A 20,663-nucleotide genomic window follows, 5' to 3' on the forward strand; every position below is an offset into this window, starting at 1 on the left:
CTATTGAAGTTGTCCTAACAGGCAAGCAGGGACAAAACCAGTCAAAAATAACAGCTAAATAAAATGTCATTGTTGCCCATTACAAGTTCACATTGCGCTAATGAAGTTGATCATATATCAGAATGCCAGAAACATACCTAGCCTCCACAGGATCCCCCCCCCCCCCCCCCAAAAAAAAAAATTAAAGAGGGCACAAAATGGTTAATTAATACAGAGTCACTTGAACATATGTACAGAGGATCGACAAGCATCGTTGACATTGAAAACCTTCATCAGTAAAGTTATCTGATGATAAGTGTGATGTTCCTAGCTTGTCACCTGTTCAAAGCATTGAGTAAATGAATCCACCATATCATATTTATTAGTTAGACATACTTTATTTAAGGCAGTAAATCAGTGTTGTTTTTTTTCCTTCTAGCGATAGAAACTATTAAAAAAAAAAAAAGTTAACATTTTGTTATGAGATCTGGATCTAACAGTGAACATAATGATATCTATACCTTAAGATGGCAAGAAATGAAAGTTAGAGTAAAATCACAAGTAGTTTGACTGTGGTAAAGGCAGAGTAGTGATACATCATTTTCTTTTAGCTGAAACTTACAGAAAGAAAAATCATTACCAAACATTTTTTTTTTAATGCAAAATCAGAAACATTTAAGGTACATGCTTTCAAGTCCTACTACTCTCAATAGAAGAAGCACATGGTTGGTAGTGATGACTCAGAGCAGTAGTTTGTCCAATATTTTGTGCCGCTACTCTGAATATTCTTCTGTCGGTATTTACCGTCTATCTTCTGCTCGTTCTCAACATAATTCTGCTGCTCTGGGTTCAAAACCCCTTCTGCTGTCAGATAGTGGAAACAGTTCAGCCTTTGAAGACCTGCTTTTGCTCATTAAAAACATTGCAAAAAAAAATTATAAAGTTAAGTTTGGAAAAAATGTGAAAGAATCTCCCAGCCTGGCAAGCCACCTTAAGGACATTGAAGAGATGGAGGTTGAGAGTCTGGTCTGGGGGAGGGGGACCATTAGGACACTGACGAGATGGGAGGTTGAGAGTCTGGTCTGTGGGGGGGGGGACCATTAGGACACTGATGAGATGGGAGGTTGAGAGTCTGGTCTGTGGGGGGGGGGGACCATTAGGACATCGAAGAGATGGGAGGTTGAGAGTCTGGTCTGTTGGGGGGGGGTTAACCATTAGTACACTGACGAGATGTGGGGGTTGAGAGTCTGGTCTGTGGGGTAACCATTAGGACACTGAAGAGATGGGGTTGAGAGGAGAGCCCATTTGTGTCAGCACTTTATCCAGCCATTGCAGAGGGCCGTGAAGATGAACTTCTATCCAACAGGGGGTGCTGGTGACATCTTGTCGGTGATACTCAGCTCCCCAGCCCTGTTGGGGGGGGGGAGAAAGAGATAAAGCTGGGTCATATTCACGAAAGGATGTAAATGGTCAGAAAAGGAGTGAAACAGCAAATTGTCCAATAAGAAATCCTAATTTTCCATTGCACAATGTTATGCTACAATGTGCCCTAACGTTATTCTCAACACTGCAGATTTGCTCTCAATGAAATTAATTGTCATTTCCACAAAAACTTTTTTTTGAATCAATGGCCAAGATGATAAAAACAGTGAATTGTACATAGTACTGAAACTAGTAGAAACGTTCAAATCAAAATGTAATTGTATATCACCTTTACAAAGCTCATTCGGATGGTGCACATCTTGGTCAGTTCGTAGACAGCCTCAAAGCCATGGTTCACAGACTGGGCCAGTAGCTGAGCAAATTCCTGGTTGTTAAAGATCTTCAGACTGCAGCCACTAGGGATCTTACACACCGTGGTGGGGTGGAAACCGTGATGATAGTTACAGTTACGACTCTGAACGAAGATACTGGTGTCACTCAGACACTCTGCATACACCTCACCTCCTACGTAGTAGAGATGGACCCCTGAGGAGAGAAAGAACGAGAGTTACAACTCTGAAGAAAGATACGGGTGTCACTCAGACACTCTGCATACACCTCCAACAGTACAGGTGGACCCCTGAGGGTGCCGAGAGAGAGCAAGTTAAAAAAATAAGCTAAACGCTAGGTGTTTCTAGCTCCACCAGTAGAGTAATGGCACCTAGCTAAATTTCTGGCGCCAACAGTAATAAAACATTTTTAAAAAAACATCCATAAATGAAGAAATGCATGATTCAACAGAATATCATGCATGTTTTTCACCATTCCTTCCCCACACTTTCTCTGAACCTCATATCCACTTTAAACAAATCTTTTCATCTCAATGTGTTGCCCTGCTCACCTTTGCCGATGTGGCGGCGTGTGTTCTCTATGGTTGAGTTCCGGTTGACGTTGGAGAGCAACCCCAGGCAGAAGCGGTTCTTGTTGTTGGAGGGGTCGGTGAAGCCGTCCACCAGGACGCTGGTAGAAGAAGCATGGTAGGCCTCACCCACTCTGTTGTTCAACTCATAGTACACAATACTGCACCAGTGGCTCGGTTCCTCGTACTCCACTGGCTGCACATCTACAGGGAGAAGGTGGAGAGGTCGTTCAACACAGTACGGCACCAGTGGCTAGGTTTCTCATACTCCACATCTACAGGGACAAGGTGGAGAGGTCGTTCAACACAGTACGGCACCAGTGGCCAGGTTTCTCATACTCCACATCTACAGGGACAAGGTGGAGAGGTCGTTCAACACAGTACGGCACCAGTGGCCAGGTTTCTCATACTCCACATCTACAGGGACAAGGTGGAGAGGTCGTTCAACACAGTACGGCACCAGTGGCCAGGTTTCTCATACTCCACATCTACAGGGAGAAGGTGGAGAGGTCGTTCAACACAGTACGGCACCAGTGGCTAGGTTTCTCATACTCCACATCTACAGGGACAAGGTGGAGAGGTCGTTCAACACAGTACGGCACCAGTGGCCAGGTTTCTCATACTCCACATCTACAGGGACAAGGTGGAGAGGTCGTTCAACACAGTACGGCACCAGTGGCCAGGTTTCTCATACTCCACATCTACAGGGACAAGGTGGAGAGGTCGTTCAACACAGTACGGCACCAGTGGCCAGGTTTCTCATACTCCACATCTACGGTAGAGAGTGCTCACCCTCTGGAGGTTTGTGATTAGGAAACATGAAAACCAAACAATTAGTTATCTTTAGAATTGCTTGGCCTGGCTATAGCAATAAGTAAGACGGCTAATGCGACCGAAATGACAAAGCCTAATGTAGCAGGAACAATTTTCACCTGCATGTAGAGTATTTATATTAAGTTATTCAAAATATTATATTCTCATTCTAAAAAGGGAAGGAATTCAAGGCTTATGTGCACTGTTCTTATGCCCTCTCCTGGTATGACTGGTCTTTAATTGTTTTATTTTACCTTTATTTAACTAGGCAAGTCAATTAAGAACAAATTCTTATTTTCAATGATGGCCTAGGAACAGTGGGTTAACTGCCTTGTTCAGGGGCAGAATGACAGATTTGTACCTTGTCAGCTCGGGGGTTTGAACTTGCAACCTTCCGGTTACTAGTCCAACACTCTAACCACTAGGCTACCCTGTCAAGTTCACCAGCTGCCGCCATATTTGAGTTCCCTTTCATTTATGATTATGGCAAAGATGGTACATAGTAAAGGGTCAATAACTGTGATCTCAGTTTATTTGTATAAATTAGCACAACAAAAAACAGTTTTTGCTTTGTCATTATGGGCTAGTGTGTAGATTGAATACATGTTAGAATAAGGCTCTAATGTTAAATGTGGTCTGAATACTTTCTGAAGGCACTGTACGTCTCGGCGCATGCTCAGGCTAACCTCGCTCCAATCAGTTCGTTGCGGGGGACTAGGGCACAGCTGGCACTGTTCCCTTACTAGTCCGCGGTGCAAGTTCTCTTGACAATCGTGTAGCATTCTTTAGGGGGCTTGGTGTTCCCGATAGTCACTTCCTCTCCTGGGTGCCCGTACCTCAGTTGAGTCTAAGTTGAGGGATGGTTTGGGTTGTTGGTCTGGTCGCAGCTCTTGTGAGATCCGTCATCGATTATGAGAGGCTACTCAAAGAGAGAGGGCAACCAGGTTCTGTGAGTATCCCCCCACCACCTGCCTTGGTTAAGCACCGCTTGACTCCTCCCAGAAGGGTCCGGGTCCATCCTCTGACCCGGTCCTACGTAGACACCAAGCTAGCTAACAAGCGTTGCATAGCGTGCTAGCCAGTTTAGCCAACTTGCTGAGGCGAGCTAGTTACTGCTAGCTATTCCGGCTTCCTAATGGTGAAATTGCTAGGTTAGCCCACTTGTTTAGTATACGGTAAAAAAATAAATAAGTATATATATTTATATATATTTTTTAATCACTTGGTTATTCTAAACGGACCGTGCTGCAGTCAAATAAGATAGCTAACCTAGCTTAGAATCCTTATCATGGCTAACATCAGCCAGCGTGCATAACAGCCAGCGTGCATAACAGCCAGCGTGCATAACAGCCAGCGTGCATAACAGCCAGCGTGCATAACAGCCAGCGTGCATAACAGCCAGCGTGCATAACAGCCAGCGTGCATAACAGCCAGCGTGCATAACAGCCAGCGTGCCACAGATAAACGAGTTGGGGACCTCTACATGCTATCCGTACACCCTTCCTGTACTCAGTTCGCCCCGGGAGACTAAGGTGTCCAAATGCAGCCTTCGCCACAAAAGTCACGGCTATGTCCTACAGGTCCTTAGCTTTGAGCCATTTTCTTTTTCCATGGCCTCCTTCTGAAGAGCAACGGAGGTTGCATGCCCTGTGTCCGGTGCACGTACATTGAACGGACCGAAGATATACTGTTGTGACCAGCTATGGGTCTGTTATGCTAATCCAGCTGGCAGCAGGGCGCTCCTTAAGCAGCGTTTCTCCACCTGGATTGTGGAGGCCATTTCCCTGTCATACAGCAAAAGGTTAAAGGTCACCTAGCGGTGTGTGTGCCCACTCCACCAGGAGTCTGGCAGCGTCTCGGGTAGTTGTTTAAAGAGTTGACTATAGGAGACGAGTTGGGCATCACCACACACGTCCTCAAGGTTATCGCCTGAATATCACTGCCCTCAGTGTAGCCCAGTGTGCTTACAACTGGGAAAGGTCACTAAGGAGCACTGTGTGCTCAATACCCAGACTGCCACATCTGGTTGGGTCGGGTATGGATGGTTCGTCATGGGCCGTTTCATTTAGTATCTGTTGGGCTTGGGGAGAGATGATATATTTCTCCAAGGTATGTTGTAGCGAAGTTAACTGACTGAAAGAGAACAAAACCTTACGACTGTAACTACTGTTCCCTGAAGGAGGGAAACGAGAGACAACACTTGTTTGGCCATGAGACCCATTTCTGGGCTCTGGGGAAGAACGGTATTAAATTAAAATAATTAAATTGAGCCACTTATCACCTGTGGAAGGCGGGGCTTCCAGCGAGGCGTGGATTTCATTGGCCTTGTCATGAGTGATTGTAGATCCTTCAACAGAAGTCGCAAGAGTATGACGTACCTCGTTTCCCCTTCCTTCAGGGAACTGTAGTTAGTCATAACGTTACGATTTCAATTTGTATTGACTGCTATGTGATCAGGACGACGCAGACAATTAGGATGAATCAGTTCCAATGAATGACGGATAATGTCTGAAAGCAGGAATTCCTGTGATCAGAAAAAAAAAAAATCCCCCCATGTTAAATAAACTGTAAATTCCGACTCCTCACCCCCACTAGGCATGTTCCTGGGCCCGCTGCTGCTGGTCTCCATGGACCCCTCCTGTCCCATCTGCTCGTCAGGGGGCATGTAAGCCGGAGGTGGGGTATCAGCTGGAAGGGAAGACCACAATGGACGGATAGTTAGGAGACCAGCTGCTGCAGATGACAAATGGCTGTCCACACACTTACAGCGGACGGACACATACACAAGAAGAGTCGAACGCATGCACGTCCAGTCACACACACACACTCCGACAACTCCCAAGAGGAGTGAAAACCCAGCCACCACCACAGGATCTTTCTCTACCCGGAAACAGGTGTAGGGTTTCACACACATCCGTCACACGGAACACTAATGTGTGGCTCTATGGACAGTCCCATTTGTTTTGTATTGCACAACCACTTATGGAGGACAGAAATTGAGAAAAATGGGGCATGGGTGGGGACAATTGGTAATGTTTTTTTTTAATGAGAAGGCTAATCTTCCTACAGACCAAACATTTACAGGTTACCACCTTGCTTAGAGGGTGACCAGATTTCTCTGGAGATGTATCCGTATTTCAGAAAAAAATAACACTGCTTTTCCTTCCGTCACACCACATAGAAGTGATAGCACTGCAGTGATTCAAACCTGGGGGGGGCAATTCAACACAGAGAAATGAAAGCACTGCAGTGATTCAAACCTGGGGGGGGCAATTCAACACAGAGAAATGAAAGCACTGCAGTGATTCAAACCTGGGGGGGGCAATTCAACACAGAGAAATGAAAGCACTGCAGTGATTCAAACCTGGGGGGGGCAATTCAACACAGAGAAATGAAAGCACTGCAGTGATTCAAACCTGGGGGGGGCAATTCAACACAGAGACATGAAAGCACTGCAGTGATTCAAACCTGGGGGGGGGGGGGGGGGCAATTCAACACAGAGAAATGAAAGCACTGCAGTGATTCAAACCTGGGGGGGGGGGGCAATTCAACACAGAGAAATGAAAGCACTGCAGTGATTCAAACCTGGGGGGGGGGGGGCAAGTCAACACAGAGAAATGAAAGCACTGCAGTGATTCAAACCTGGGGGGGGGGGCAATTCAACACAGAGAAATGAAAGCACTGCAGTGATTCAAACCTGGGGGGGGGGGCAATTCAACACAGAGAAATGAAAGCACTGCAGTGATTCAAACCTGGGGGGGGGGGGGGGGCAATTCAACACAGAGAAATGAAAGCACTGCAGTGATTCAAACCTGGGGGGGGGGGGCAATTCAACACAGAGAAATGAAAGCACTGCAGTGATTCAAACCTGGGGGGGGGCAATTCAACACAGAGAAATGAAAGCACTGCAGTGATTCAAACCTGGGGGGGGGCAATTCAACACAGAGAAATGAAAGCACTGCAGTGATTCAAACCTGGGGGGGGCAATTCAACACAGAAATGAAAGCACTGCAGTGATTCAAACCTGGGGGGGGGGGGGGGGGGGCAATTCAACACAGAGAAATGAAAGCACTGCAGTGATTCAAACCTGGGGGGGGGCAATTCAACACAGAGAAATGAAAGCACTGCAGTGATTCAAACCTGGGGGGGGCAATTCAACACAGAGAAATGAAAGCACTGCAGTGATTCAAACCTGAGGGGGGGCAATTCAACACAGAGAAATGAAAGCACTGCAGTGATTCAAACCTGGGGGGGGCAATTCAACAGAGAAATGAAAGCACTGCAGTGATTCAAACCTGAGGGGGGGCAATTCAACACAGAGAAATGAAAGCACTGCAGTGATTCAAACCTGAGGGGGGGCAATTCAACACAGAGAAATGAAAGCACTGCAGTGATTCAAACCTGAGGGGGGGCAATTCAACACAGAGAAATGAAAGCACTGCAGTGATTCAAACCTGGGGGGGGCAATTCAACACAGAGAAATGAAAGCACTGCAGTGATTCAAACCTGAGGGGGGGCAATTCAACACAGAGAAATGAAAGCACTGCAGTGTTTCAAACCTGAGGGGGGGCAATTCAACACAGAGAAATGAAAGCACTGCAGTGATTCAAACCTGGGGGGGGGCAATTCAACACAGAGAAATGAAAGCACTGCAGTGATTCAAACCTGAGGGGGGGGCAATTCAACACAGAGAAATGAAAGCACTGCAGTGATTCAAACCTGAGGGGGGGCAATTCAACACAGAGAAATGAAAGCACTGCAGTGATTCAAACCTGAGGGGGGGCAATTCAACACAGAGAAATGAAAGCACTGCAGTGATTCAAACCTGGGGGGGGGCAATTCAACACAGAGAAATGAAAGCACTGGCACCTCCAGTGATTCAATTCAAATTCAATAAAAAAAAAGACAAGGCTCCACCCTCTTTTTCCCCACACTGCCATTCTGCCTGACTACAACGGCCCATGTCTCTGTTGTGGATAAGTGTAGCAGCAAACGTCACTGGCTGGGGATATATTCACCAGAACAGGAGCTGGGGGTCAGACCCCATGCTGTGTCCAGAGATGGGTGCACTGACTGACGCTCACCAGTCACCCTGATGCAGACCGTCGGTATACACTTTTGACTGTCCCCCTGGCTGGCAGAAGACCCTGGTTCGTATCAGAAATGGTTAGAAAAAAAAATCAAACCAAATTGTTCTCCAGATTTCTAATTCCATTTTCATCAGAAAAAAAAGGAGGGGAAAAAGGGTTATTTTAAATGGCAATCTTACTTGCCTTTTACATTTTCACATAGAGGCCAAAGGCAGTGTGAGACCAGGTGACTTGTACAGTACAGAGGCCAAAGGCAGTGAGAGACCAGGTGACTTGTACAGTACAGAGGCCAAAGGCAGTGAGAGACCAGGTGACTTGTACAGTACAGAGGCCAAAGGCAGTGAGAGACCAGGTGACATGTACAGTACAGAGGCCAAAGGCAGTGTGAGACCAGGTGACTTGTACAGTACAGAGGCCAAAGGCAGTGAGAGACCAGGTGACTTGTACAGTACAGAGGCCAAAGGCAGTGTGAGACCAGGTGACTTGTACAGTACATCAGAGAGGCCAAAGGCAGTGAGAGACCAGGTGACTTGTACAGTACATCAGAGAGGCCAAAGGCAGTGTGAGACCAGGTGACTTGTACAGTACAGAGGCCAAAGGCAGTGTGAGACCAGGTGACTTGTACAGTACATCAGAGAGGCCAAAGGCAATGTGAGACCAGGTGACGTGTACAGTACATCAGAGAGGCCAAAGGCAGTGTGAGACCAGGTGACTTGTACAGTACATCAGAGAGGCCAAAGGCAGTGAGAGACCAGGTGACTTGTACAGTACAGAGGCCAAAGGCAGTGTGAGACCAGGTGACTTGTACAGTACATCAGAGAGGCCAAAGGCAGTGTGAGACCAGGTGACGTGTACAGTACATCAGAGAGGCCAAAGGCAGTGTGAGACCAGGTGACGTGTACCCAGTGTGAATACATAATATATGCTGTTAGCTGCTTTTACAATATAATAGGCTATCAATAAACACATAGGTGCATGATAAAGGATAGGAGTGAATACTGACATCTACCTGGAAGCTGGAAGGGGCTGGAGGGTCCGGAGCTGGCAGGAGAGTTGGGGTAGGTGCCCACCCCTCCGCTGGAGGCTGGGGAGGGAGGGTAGGGGGAGTTGGGGGAGATTGGGAAGGAGGTGCCGCTGCCCCCGCTGTGCTGCTGGAAGGACTCTGGGAAGGTGGCGTTCACGGGCATGTGGGGCTCGTTGTGAGTCATGTTCCTGAACTGGACCAAGAGGCTGTGTTGGGGGTTGAACTCACTGTGGCGAGGCACCAACACCGGAGGCAGCACTGGTGGAGAAGAGATATTATTATTTTTTAAAATAAATATACATATTGATTTGAAGCGCTTTTTATATCAAAACATTTAAATAAATAAAAACCTTGGGACACTAGTATTTAATTTGAAACCAGTGAAAACAAAAAGGTCCTACACACTAATAAAGGAATATTCACATGACCGGTTGTCATCGGGGGTTGTGGTGCATGTCCACTGCAATGATTTACATGTTGTGAATGAATACCAGTTGCTACATGCTAATATGATGCAGATCCTACTGATCAGACCACCTGTAACTGCGCTCTGCTCCTCCCACGACATGTGACTGACAGCTTTGTTTTAACCAATCCAAGAGCAGATACCATGTCACTCAGACGAGACACAACACATCCATCTCTAGGTTAGCAGCCAGAATGGCCCCATATTGTTTTGGAGGAAAATCACCTTGAGACATTTTTCTTGGAAATAAAAAAAAAAAAAAAAACAGTACAAGTAGTCAAGGATTCAGTACTCTCCTTCAATTGGTTAACTGGTAACTTAAGTCAGATTCTCCTTACTGTGTACATGTTCGGTCCCTGTAGAAGGACGTGCACAACAGCCACAAAGCCATCACGTATAGGCTAGGTCTTTCAATGCATCAGATCAATACTATAGTAGGAACGAACATGACTTAGATGCCAGTGTGTACTAGCTACAAGCTAGTGGTTACGTACCTGGGCTCTCTACTCTCTTGTAGTGGTAGGGGTTAATGCAGACCTCCTTCTGCTTGGAGCCAAAGGGGTATTCACACACTTCCAGAGGCTTGAGCTCGTGGTGAGACTGTAGGTCGGGCCACCTCCACACTCTGCAGTAGATAACGTGGGGGAGACCCTTCCTGTGAGACACCTGGAGACGACCGTCCAGAGACCGAGGGATGGTCACACACTTACCTGGCAGGGCAGGAGAGAGACGGGTTTTAGGGAAAGGTTTGAAAATATCTGGACCAAGTAGGATTGCTGCTATAAAGTCATCTAGCAGACTCTCTCATCCAAAGAGACAGTGTCTCTCTCACACCTGGCCCGGACCAAGTATGATGCTGCACACAGTACACTAGGGAGCCATCATCGACTCAGTGGGTTTTGTCCAACATGTCTCTGGACCCACTCACTGTCACAGTCACACTCTGGACCTAGTTTTGTCCCATGGAATAAATGTTGTGGATCTTAATGTTTTTCCTCATAATCCTGGACTATCGGACCACCATTTTATGACGTTTGCAAATGCAACAAATAATCTGCTCAGACCCCAACCAAGGAACATCAAAAGTCGTGCTATAAATTCACAGACAACACAAAGATTCCTTGATGTCCTTCCAGATTCCCTCTGTCTACCCAAGGACGTCAGAGGACAAAAATGAGTTAACCACCTAAATGAGGAACTCAATTTTACCTTGCGCAATACCCTAGATGCAGTTGCACCCCTAAAAACATTTCTCATAAGAAACTAGCTCCCTGGTACACAGAAAATACCCGAGCTCTGAAGCAAGCTTCCAGAAAATTGGAACGGAAATGGCGCCACACCAAACTGGAAGTCTTCCGACTAGCTTGGAAAGACAGTACCGTGCAGTACCGAAGAGCCCTTACTGCTGCTCAATGATCCTATTTTTCCAACTTAATTGAGGAAAATAAGAACAATCCGAAATTCCTTTTTGATACTGTCGCAAAGCTAACTAAAAAGCAGCATTCCCCAAGAGAGGATGGCTTTCACTTCAGCAGTGATAAATTCATGAACTTCTTTGAGGAAAAGATCATGATTATTAGAAAGCAAATTACGGACTCCTCTTTAAATCTGCGTATTCCTTCAAAGCTCAGTTGTCCTGAGTCTGCACAACTCTGCCAGGACCTAGGATCAAGAGAGACGCTCAAGTGTTTTAGTACTATATCTCTTGACACAATGATGAAAATAATCATGGCCTCTTATCATATTACTCCAGTGCTAGCCTCCCTACACTGGCTTCCTGTCAAGGCAAGGGCTGATTTCAAGGTTTTACTGCAAACCTACAAAGCATTACATGCGCTTGCTCCTACCTATCTCTCCGATTTGGTCCTGCCGTACATACCTACACATACGCTACGGTCACAAGACACAGGCCTCCTAATTGTCCCTAGAATTTCTAAGCAAACAAAAAAAAAGCTATGGCTTTCTCCTATAGCTCCATTTTTATGGAATGGTCTGACTACCCATGTAAGAGACGCAAACTCGGTCTCAACCTTTAAGTCTTTACTGAAGACTCATCTCTTCAGTGGGTCTGCTGGGTCTGGCCCAGGAGTGGGAAGGTGAACGGAAAGGCTCTGGAACAATGAACCGCCCTTGCTGTCTCTGCCTGGCTGGTTCCCCTCTCTCCACTGGGATTCTCTGCCTCTAACCCTATTACAGGGGCTGAGTCACTGGCTTACTGGGGCCCTTTCATAGCGTCCCTGGGAGGGGTGCGTCACTTGAGTGGGTTGAGTCACTGATGTGATCTTCCTATCTGGGTTGGCGCCCATCCCTTGGGTTGTGCCGTGGCGGAGATCTTTGTGGGCTATACTCAGCCTTGTCTCAGGATGGTAAGTTGGTGGTTGAAGATATCCCTCTAGTGGTGTGGGGGCTGTGCTTTGGCAAAGTGGGTGGGGTTATATCCTTCCTGTTTGGCCCTGTCCGAGGGTGTCCTCAGATGGGGCCACAGTGTCTCCTGACCCCTCCTGTCTCAGCCTCCAGTATTTATGCTGCAGTAGTTTGTGTGTCGGGGGGCTAGGGTCAGTTTGTTATATCTGGAGTACTTCTCCTGTCCTATTCGGTGTCCTGTGTGAATTTAAGTGTGCTCTCTCTAATTCTCTCTTTCTCTCTCTTGGAGGACCTGAGCCCTAGGACCATGCCTCAGGACTACCTGACATGATGACTCCTTGCTGTCCCCAGTCCACCTGGCCGTGCTGTTGCTCCAGTTTCAACTGTTCTGCCTTATTATTATTGGACCATGCTGGTCATTTATGAACATTTGAACATCTTGGCCATGTTCTGTTATAATCTCCACCCGGCACAGCCAGAAGAGGACTGGCCACCCCACATAGCCTGGTTCCTCTCTAGGTTTCTTCCTAGGTTTTGGCCTTTCTAGGGAGTTTTTCCTAGCCACCGTGCTTCTACACCTGCATTGCTTGCGGTTTGGGGTTTTTAGGCTGGGTTTCTGTTACAGCACTTTGAGATATCAGCTGATGTACAAAGGGCTATATAAATACATTTGATGACTACAGACAGGGTCACTCACTGGGCTGTCCTGGGCTGCTGAGGGCTTTCTCCAGGTCCTCCATAGCTCCTTTCTTCTTCTTCAGTTTCTTGACCAGAGCGTCAACAGCCTTCTCAGCCCATTTCTCCTCCTCGTCCCCCTGCTTCCACCCCAGCAGACGCTTCACAGCTGGACTGGTGAAGGAGAAGAGGCTGGACATAGAGGTCATGGTGCTGCTGTCTGTGGTGAGAGGGAGAAATTTACCAGAAAGTTAGGTGATTGACGAGTCCTCTTCTTGGGATCACAGTCAACAGGGAGGGAGAATGTTTGTGTGTGTGTGTGGTGGTGGTTGGGGGGGGGGGGTGGATGGGTGGGGGGGGTGGAGAGAGGAGGCTTAGCCTTGCACACCAAGGACAGGAAATAGAGGCAGGACGCAGGCAGGACACAGCTGCTCAGGAAAGGAAAGCCTGCCGTGAGGTGGGATGTACCCTGGCACTGGGTCACAACCAACCCCACTGAGGGGAGTGCAGTTTGGGGAACAAGTCCAGCTGAGATCCCCTCTCTCTGGGACACAACAGCCCAGAGGATTTACAAACGTAGCTAGTCAATAGGCAGATATAAAATAGGGGGGGGGGGGAAAGGACCTATTCTCTCCTCTTCTCCCTCTCTCTCTGGTTTAGTCCATATGTGGTGACCAGCGCCTCGGTTAAGGTCTAGTGTAGAACCTGGGTAGGGAAAAAAGATTAGCAGCTGTTAGAAATATATTGCAAAACAGAATCCTCAGGTTAGGTGACATCTAGGACTGGGACGATAACAGCATTACCATACACCTTAGTATCACGGCAAGGAAACAAAACAAAGTGTTTAACTTCTTTAGGAAAACAGACCTATTGTCGGAAACATCGACCTGGCCAAGGCTTTCGACTCTGTCAATCACCGCATTCTTATCGGCAGACTCAGCCTTGGTTTCTCAAAATGATTGCCTCGCCTGGTTCACCAACTACTACTTCTCTGATAGAGTTCAGTGTGTCAAATCGGAGGGCCTGTTGTCCGGGCCTCTGGCTGTCTATGGGGGTGCCACAGGGTTCAATTCTCAGGCCGACTCTCATCAATGATGTCGCTCTTGCTGCTGGTGAGTCTCTGATCCACCTCTACGCTGACGACACCATTCTGTATACTTCTGGCCCTTCCTTGGACACTGTGCTATCTAACCTCCAAACAAGCTCCAATGCCATACAACACTCCTTCCGTGGCCTCCAACTGCTCTTAAATGCAAGCAAAACTAAGTGTATGCTCTTCAACCAATTGCTTCCCGCACCCGCCCACCCGACTAGCATCACTATTCTGACTTAGAATACGTGGACAAATACCTAGGTGTCTGGTTAAACTGTAAACTCTCATTCGACTCACATTCAGCATCTCCAATCCAAAATTAAATCTAGAGTCGGCTTCCTATTTCGCAATAAAGCCTCCTTCACTCATGCTGCCAAACATACCCTTGTTAAACTGACTATCCTACCGATCCTTGACTTGAGGCTATTTTGTAAATGACATCGCCAACACTCTACTCAGCAAATTGGATGCAGTCTATCACAGTGCCATCCATTTTGTCACCAAAGCCCCATATACTACCCACCACTGTGACCTGTATGCCCTCGTTGGCTGGCCCTCGCGTCATATTCGGGACCGAACGCACTGGCTCCAGGTCATCTATAAGTCTCTGCTGGGTAAAGCCCCGCTTTATCTCAGCTCACCATAGCAGCACGCGCTCCAGCAGGTACATTTCACTGGTCACCCCCAAAAACGATTCCTTTCTTTGGCCGCCTTTCCTTCCAGTTCTCTGCTGCCAATGACTGGAACCAATTGTAAAAAAATCACTGAAGCCTTATATCTCCCTCTAACTTTAAGCATCAGCTGTCAGAGCAGCTCACAGATCACTGCACATGGCCCATCCAACTACCTCATCCACATAGTGTAAAAAAAAAAATAATAACTTTTGCTCCTTTGCACCCCAGTATCTCTACTTGCACATTCATCTTCTGCACATCTATAACTCCCGTGTTTAATAGCTAAACTGTAATTAATTCGCCACTACGGCCTATTTATTGCCTAACCTCATTTCCACACACTGTTTTTAGACTTTTCTATTGTGTTATTGACTGGATGTTTGTTTATTCCATGTGTAACTCTTGTTGGTGTCTCACTGCTTTGCTTAATCTTGGCCAGGTCGCAGTAGTAAATGAGAAGTCTTTCTCAACTGGCCTACCTGGTTAAACAAAATAAATAAAAGCATGTCATCTTGAGCAGTGGTTCCCAAACTGTGGGGCGAGTCACCTTATTTTATTTTTTTAAAGGAACTCAGTCTGGCTTGAAACTTACTCTTGAAAGTCGTAATAGTAAAATGCACAAGGTGCCATTTCAAAACATCATCATGGGTTAGAGCGTTGGACTAGCAACCGGAAGGTTGCAAGTTCAAATCCCCGAGCTGACAAGGTATAAATCTGTCGTTCTGCCCCTGAACAGGCAGTTAACCCACCGTTCCTAGGCCGTCATTGTAAATAAGAATTTGTTCTTAACTTGCCTAGTTAAATAAAAAGGTTTAAAAAAATCTGTTCCTTTTGTCATTGCACAGCTTTATAAAACTGTCAAATGCCCATAGATTGACAAAAAAATTACAACACTCAAATATCACATGAATACACCGAATTGTATAGAATTGCAAGAAAATGTGCTTTAAAAACGGCAACATTTTCTTTGTGCCCCTTGACTAAATTTGTAGAATAGCAGGAAATAAGCTTTAAACCTGCTAAATTCTCCCAACCAACAAGAGGGGTGTGAACTGTTTGTGTCATGAACAGTGCTTGTTGCCATAGAAATAGACTTGGAGCACGCAGGAGGAGGGGAGGGGGCCCTTGAGTGAAAATGTTTGGAAAACCCTGATCTAGAGTCACATGTATTTATCTACCACGCTATAGCACACAATATTTCACATACAGCAGGTTTTTAAAAGACCAAAGAGTTTGGTATGCTTGAGATAGTTATCTAAGCAACAGCCCCACAAAGCCCCAATCTGGGCGATGTATGGATGGGATAGACAGCCTGACGGACAGACAGATCTCTGGGTAGACAGACAGGAAAACCGGTAGACAGACTTCTGGGTGGACCGGCAGGGGAAAACCGGCCGATAGACAGGCAGACATATCTGGGTGGACAGAGACCGAAAGACGACAAACACAGGCATGGCCGCACAGCTGTTGAAAACAGCCCTAGCAGAGGATGTGAGGTCACTGAAAGCTGCTTCCTCTCCCATCCTTTCCCATCATATCCCTCCCTTACGGCACACAGCTGTTCAACAGCACCAGGCAGTTTACCCCTTCATTGGTACAATAGGGAAAAAGCACAAATTGAGCTCTATAGGCAATACAATATACCCTACACTTCAGTCACCACAGGAAAAAATTATTAGCTTTGCATGTGTCACGATTAAGTGAGATGACAGGGCATTCAAGGAAAACAGAAATGTAGAAGAGACTAGGTAGGCCATTTACTGACTCTAAAGATGCACGTAGGCCTGTTTCATCCATGAAGATATGGACAAGCAAGCTCTCTAGACACAGCCTGACCAAATAATATGCTGGTTTCTGTGAGGATGTAATGCCATGTGACCGATGACAGCGATACAATAACTTTAATGACAGGAAACGTGCACAGATCTCCAGAGTCCAGCAACTGATCACATCACACCTCAGTATTTTCCTGCCTGGCTGTCCTGTAAAGCAGGGTCAGGAAGCAACAAACAATGTTGAGACAATTCTGACATGGCATGCTCTGGCTACAGGGTAAAAGTGAAAAATGGAGAAGACAAAGGATGATTCAGGTAACTAAACATGAGATGTCTCCCCAGCCAAGGTGATACTCAAAGAGGATTATTGCCTAATTGCCAAATGGATGATCATTTGACACCAGAAACCCGCACTGACATCTTCACTGCAGGATGATAAATCAAAAACGAACTTACTTGACCCATAATCACAACTGAAGCTTGAAACCAGCACAAAAGCCATGTCCCGATGCCCATATAAAACAACGTTGTAAACGTAACTAGTTACACTGAACAACGTGACAAATTTAACTTCCAAGGTACACAACATGACATGCCTATCCCAACTTAACTCGAAAGCATAGGCACCTAAAATTCCACTTGATGTTTATACACATAGTTAGCTAGCTATGTATTTTGTGTGAGATATCTATAAATTATGTATGTAGCTGTGATTAGTTATGGCTATGAAGAGTGGAAAAGATATAAAATAAAAACTCATCCAATTTCGCTAACGTGAACTTAGCTAACTACGTTTTGTTCAGCTACGCTTAGCCAAGTAGCGTTAGCTTGCTCAACAAGCTACATGTTCATTAACTAGCCTGTTGGGTTATCGTTGTTGAACCGAATTTATGTTTACAATCAAAAAGTTATTCGTGTGGTTTTACATGGCTGATGTTAACACGTCCTATTTTATCCCACTCGAAGTCTAGCTAGCTACCTCTTCCCCTCTCCAGATAACTTTTGCAATCCCTTCTCTAGCTAACTGGCTAGCTACAACAACCCCCCCCTCCTGAAAAACTACCCAAGCCTAACTTCACTGATTAAAAACTTGGTCATTTCCTATTGGAAACATGCTTATCTAGTAGATAAAACTATAGTTTTTCCGTGGCATACCTTTGAATAATTGAGTCAGGCTGGTCGCTTCCTTATTAATTTCTCTCTATTTAAAGCAGTCCGACATGGAGTTGTGTTTTTTAATTTCCGACTTGTTTCCCGACTCCTCCGTCCAGGCGTCACGCCTGGGAGGCGGAGCGCATATCCCTCCGCGAAATGACCGATTTTTACTCTCTTCTTTTTTTACACTTTGTCACAGTCTTCTTCAAATGAGAGCTATTCCACGTTTAAAAAAAATATTTTAAAAAGAGTGATGCTGAGACTCAGATGTCTCACGTAAAAATGTATGTCGAACAAAAAACAATAATTGCAACCATACAACTCTATGCACAAGGACTACTTTATACAATTTCCGTAGAACATTTTACTAAAACATTTATTTGAAGAACAGTGCAGATGCAAAGTTTGGTAACAGAATATGAGTTTGTGCCATAATTCTGTTCCCTAACTTCGTATCCGCACTGTTCTCCAAGTAAATAATAATTTACTACATTTGTAACGCGCTTTTCATTATACAGGACAATCTCAAAGTGCATAAAATAAAAAACAAATATAAACTATTTTAAATTACAAATAAAATGTGTTTTTGTATAATTTTCTGTGGAAATTATTAAAAGCAGTCATTGTTCATAGAGTTGTATGGTTCGGTTAACTTTGCAATCATTTCTCTTTGTTTGACATTTTAAAGTGAAAAATCGGAGTCTCAGAATCACACTGTTTCTATGGAATTGCCCATGAGCGGTTTGTAAAGAAATATGTCGTAAATAAAAATCATCATAATCGTACATCGTGGTCTGATGAAGCAGACGCTAAGCCATAGGACTGTTTCGCTAGCAGACTGGAATATGTTCTGGGATTCATCTGATAACAGCGAGGAGGAGTTTACCACACTTTCATTAAAAAGTGCATCGACGATGTCACCCCCACAGTTAATTTATTTATTTCACCTTTATTTAACCAGGTAGGCCAGTTGAGAACAAGTTCTCATTTACAACTGCGACCTGGCCAAGATAAAGCAAAGCAGTGCGACAAAGACAACAACACAGAGTTACACATGGAATAAAAAAAACGTACAGTCAATAACACAATAGAAAAAGTCTATATACAGTGTGTGAAAGTGAGGTAGGATAAGGGAGGTAAAGGCAATAAATAGGCCATAGTGGCAGAATAACTCCATATAGCAATTAAAACACTGGAGTGATAGATGTGCAAGTAGAGATACTGGGGCGCAAAGGAGCAAAATGAATAAAATACCAGTATGGGGATGAGGTAGTTGGATGGGCCATTTACAGATGGGCTATGTACAGATGGGCTATGTACAGGTGCAGTGACTATGTACCCCAGTCAGAAGCCATGGATTTACAGGCAACATCCGCAATGAGCTAAAGCTGCCACTTTCAAGGAGCGGGATATTAATCCAGACATCTATAAGAAACCCAGATATGACTGCTGACGAGCTAACAAAACAAGCAAGTGTGTCAATACAAGACTAAGATCGAATCCTACGACACCAGCTCTGACACTCCACAGATGTGGCAGGGCTTGAAAACTATCACAGATTACAAATGGGAAACCCAGACACAAGCTTTCCAGCGACGCTAGCCTACCAGACAAACTAAATGCCTTCTTTGCTTTGCGGCAAAGCAGCTGTTCTGGACGACTGTGTGATCTTGCTTTCGGTAGCCGATGTGAGTAAGACCTTTAAAAACAGGTTAACATTCACAAGGCCAGATGGAATAGCAAGGCACAGTACTCAGAGCATGCGCTGACCTGGGATGATGGCAAGTATCTTCACTAACATTTACAACCTATCCCTGACCCGGTATGTAATACCAGCTTGTTTTAAGCAGACCGCCATAGTCCCCGTGCCCAAGAACACCAACAGTCATTTAGGCTGGTTATCGCCCCGTAGCGCTCACATCTATATCCAAGAAATGCATTGAAAGGCTGGTCATGGCTCACAGCAACACCACCATCCCAGTCACCCTGGACCCATTCTAATTTGCATTCCGCCCCAACAGATCCACAGATGACGCAATCTCTATTGCACTCCCACACTGCCTTCACCCACCTGGACAAAGTTAACACCATAGTCCCCGCCAAGCACATCACCAAGCTCAGGACCCTGGGACTGAACACCTCCCTCTGCAACTGGATCCTGGACTTCCTGACAGGCCACCCCTAGGCGGTGAGGGTAGGCAACAACTTATACACCACGCTGACCATCAACATGGGGGCCCCTCAGGGGTGTGTGCTTAGTCTCCTGTACTCCCTGTTCACCCCCGACTGTGTGGCCGCGAACGACTCAAAACACCATCGTCAAGTTTACTGATGACACGACAGCGGTAGGACTGATTACCGACAACGATGAGGCAGCCTATAGGGAGGAGGTCAGAAACCTGAGCTTGTGGTGCCAGGAAAACAACCTCTCCCTCGACAAAACAAAGGAAACAGAGGAGTGAGCACCCACCCCACCCCCCCATTCACATCAATAGAACTGTGGTGGAGCAGGTCCAAAGCTTCAAGATCCTCAGTGTCCACATCACTAAGGAATTAACATGGTCCACACACACCCAGCCACAAAGTTGCGAACAGGGCACGACAGCACCTCTTCCCCCTCAGCAGGCTGAAAAGATTTGACATGGGCCCTCATATCCTCAAAAAGGTTCCACAGCTGGACCATTAAGAGCATCTTGGCTGGTTGAATCACCGCTTGATACAGGCAACTGCAAGACACCCTCAGAGGTTTGTGAGTACGGCCCAGTACATCACTTGGGCCGAACTCCCTGCCATCCAGGACCTCTATACCAGGCGGTGTCAGAGGAAGGACAACAAAAAAAAGGTCAAAGTCTCCAGCCACCCAAACCATAAGCTGTTCCCTCTGCTACCGCACAGCAAGCGGTACCAGTACACCAAGTCTGGAACCAAGAGGGCCCTGAACAGCTTCTACCGCCAAGCCATAAGTCTGCTAAACAAGACTCCTAAATAGCTAATCAAATGGCTACCTGGACTACCTGCATTGACCTCTCTTGCACGGACTCTACACACACGGCGACACAGACACACTGACACCATACTCACTGGCACCACTGCTGTCTATTAACTATCCTGTTCTCTAGTAGTAGTAGTAGTAGTAGTAGTAGTAGACAATGGACCTGATCGGACAGCTCAGAGCCTCTGCTCTTTTCTGTCCATGTACACACCAGTGATGGCT

The 20,663-nt window shown here is 46.0% G+C and overlaps 1 protein-coding gene and 1 long non-coding RNA gene across 8 annotated transcripts; one reads left to right on the forward strand and one right to left on the reverse strand.

Moving 5' to 3' along the window:
• Nucleotides 1-357: 357 nt before the first annotated feature.
• LOC110504484 (mothers against decapentaplegic homolog 5) lies at nt 358-20,642 on the reverse strand. 7 transcript variants are annotated; one of them, XM_036970510.1, is made up of 10 exons: nt 20,531-20,642; nt 13,377-13,457; nt 12,775-12,972; nt 10,208-10,423; nt 9,227-9,505; nt 8,152-8,280; nt 5,720-5,821; nt 2,303-2,524; nt 1,691-1,947; nt 358-1,389 (listed from the first exon to the last, which is right to left on the reverse strand). In XM_036970510.1, the coding sequence occupies exons 3-10, from the start codon at nt 12,959-12,961 to the stop codon at nt 1,246-1,248; spliced, it is 1,536 nt and encodes a 511-aa protein (XP_036826405.1). In that variant the 5' UTR covers nt 12,962-12,972; nt 13,377-13,457; nt 20,531-20,642; the 3' UTR covers nt 358-1,245. The 7 variants fall into 7 exon arrangements, with proteins under 7 accessions (XP_036826405.1, XP_036826404.1, XP_036826403.1 ...); XM_036970509.1 differs by having other exon boundaries at nt 13,141-13,457; XM_036970508.1 differs by lacking the exon at nt 20,531-20,642 and adding an exon at nt 17,450-17,600.
• On the forward strand, nt 8,449-9,092 carry LOC118946080. Its single transcript, XR_005041261.1, has 2 exons — nt 8,449-8,795; nt 8,838-9,092. It is a non-coding gene; the product is annotated as an uncharacterized LOC118946080 (long non-coding RNA).
• Nucleotides 20,643-20,663: the final 21 nt, after the last annotated feature.

This window comes from Oncorhynchus mykiss, chromosome 31 (assembly GCF_013265735.2).
Source record: "Oncorhynchus mykiss isolate Arlee chromosome 31, USDA_OmykA_1.1, whole genome shotgun sequence".
Taxonomy (NCBI): Eukaryota; Metazoa; Chordata; class Actinopteri; order Salmoniformes; family Salmonidae; genus Oncorhynchus; species Oncorhynchus mykiss.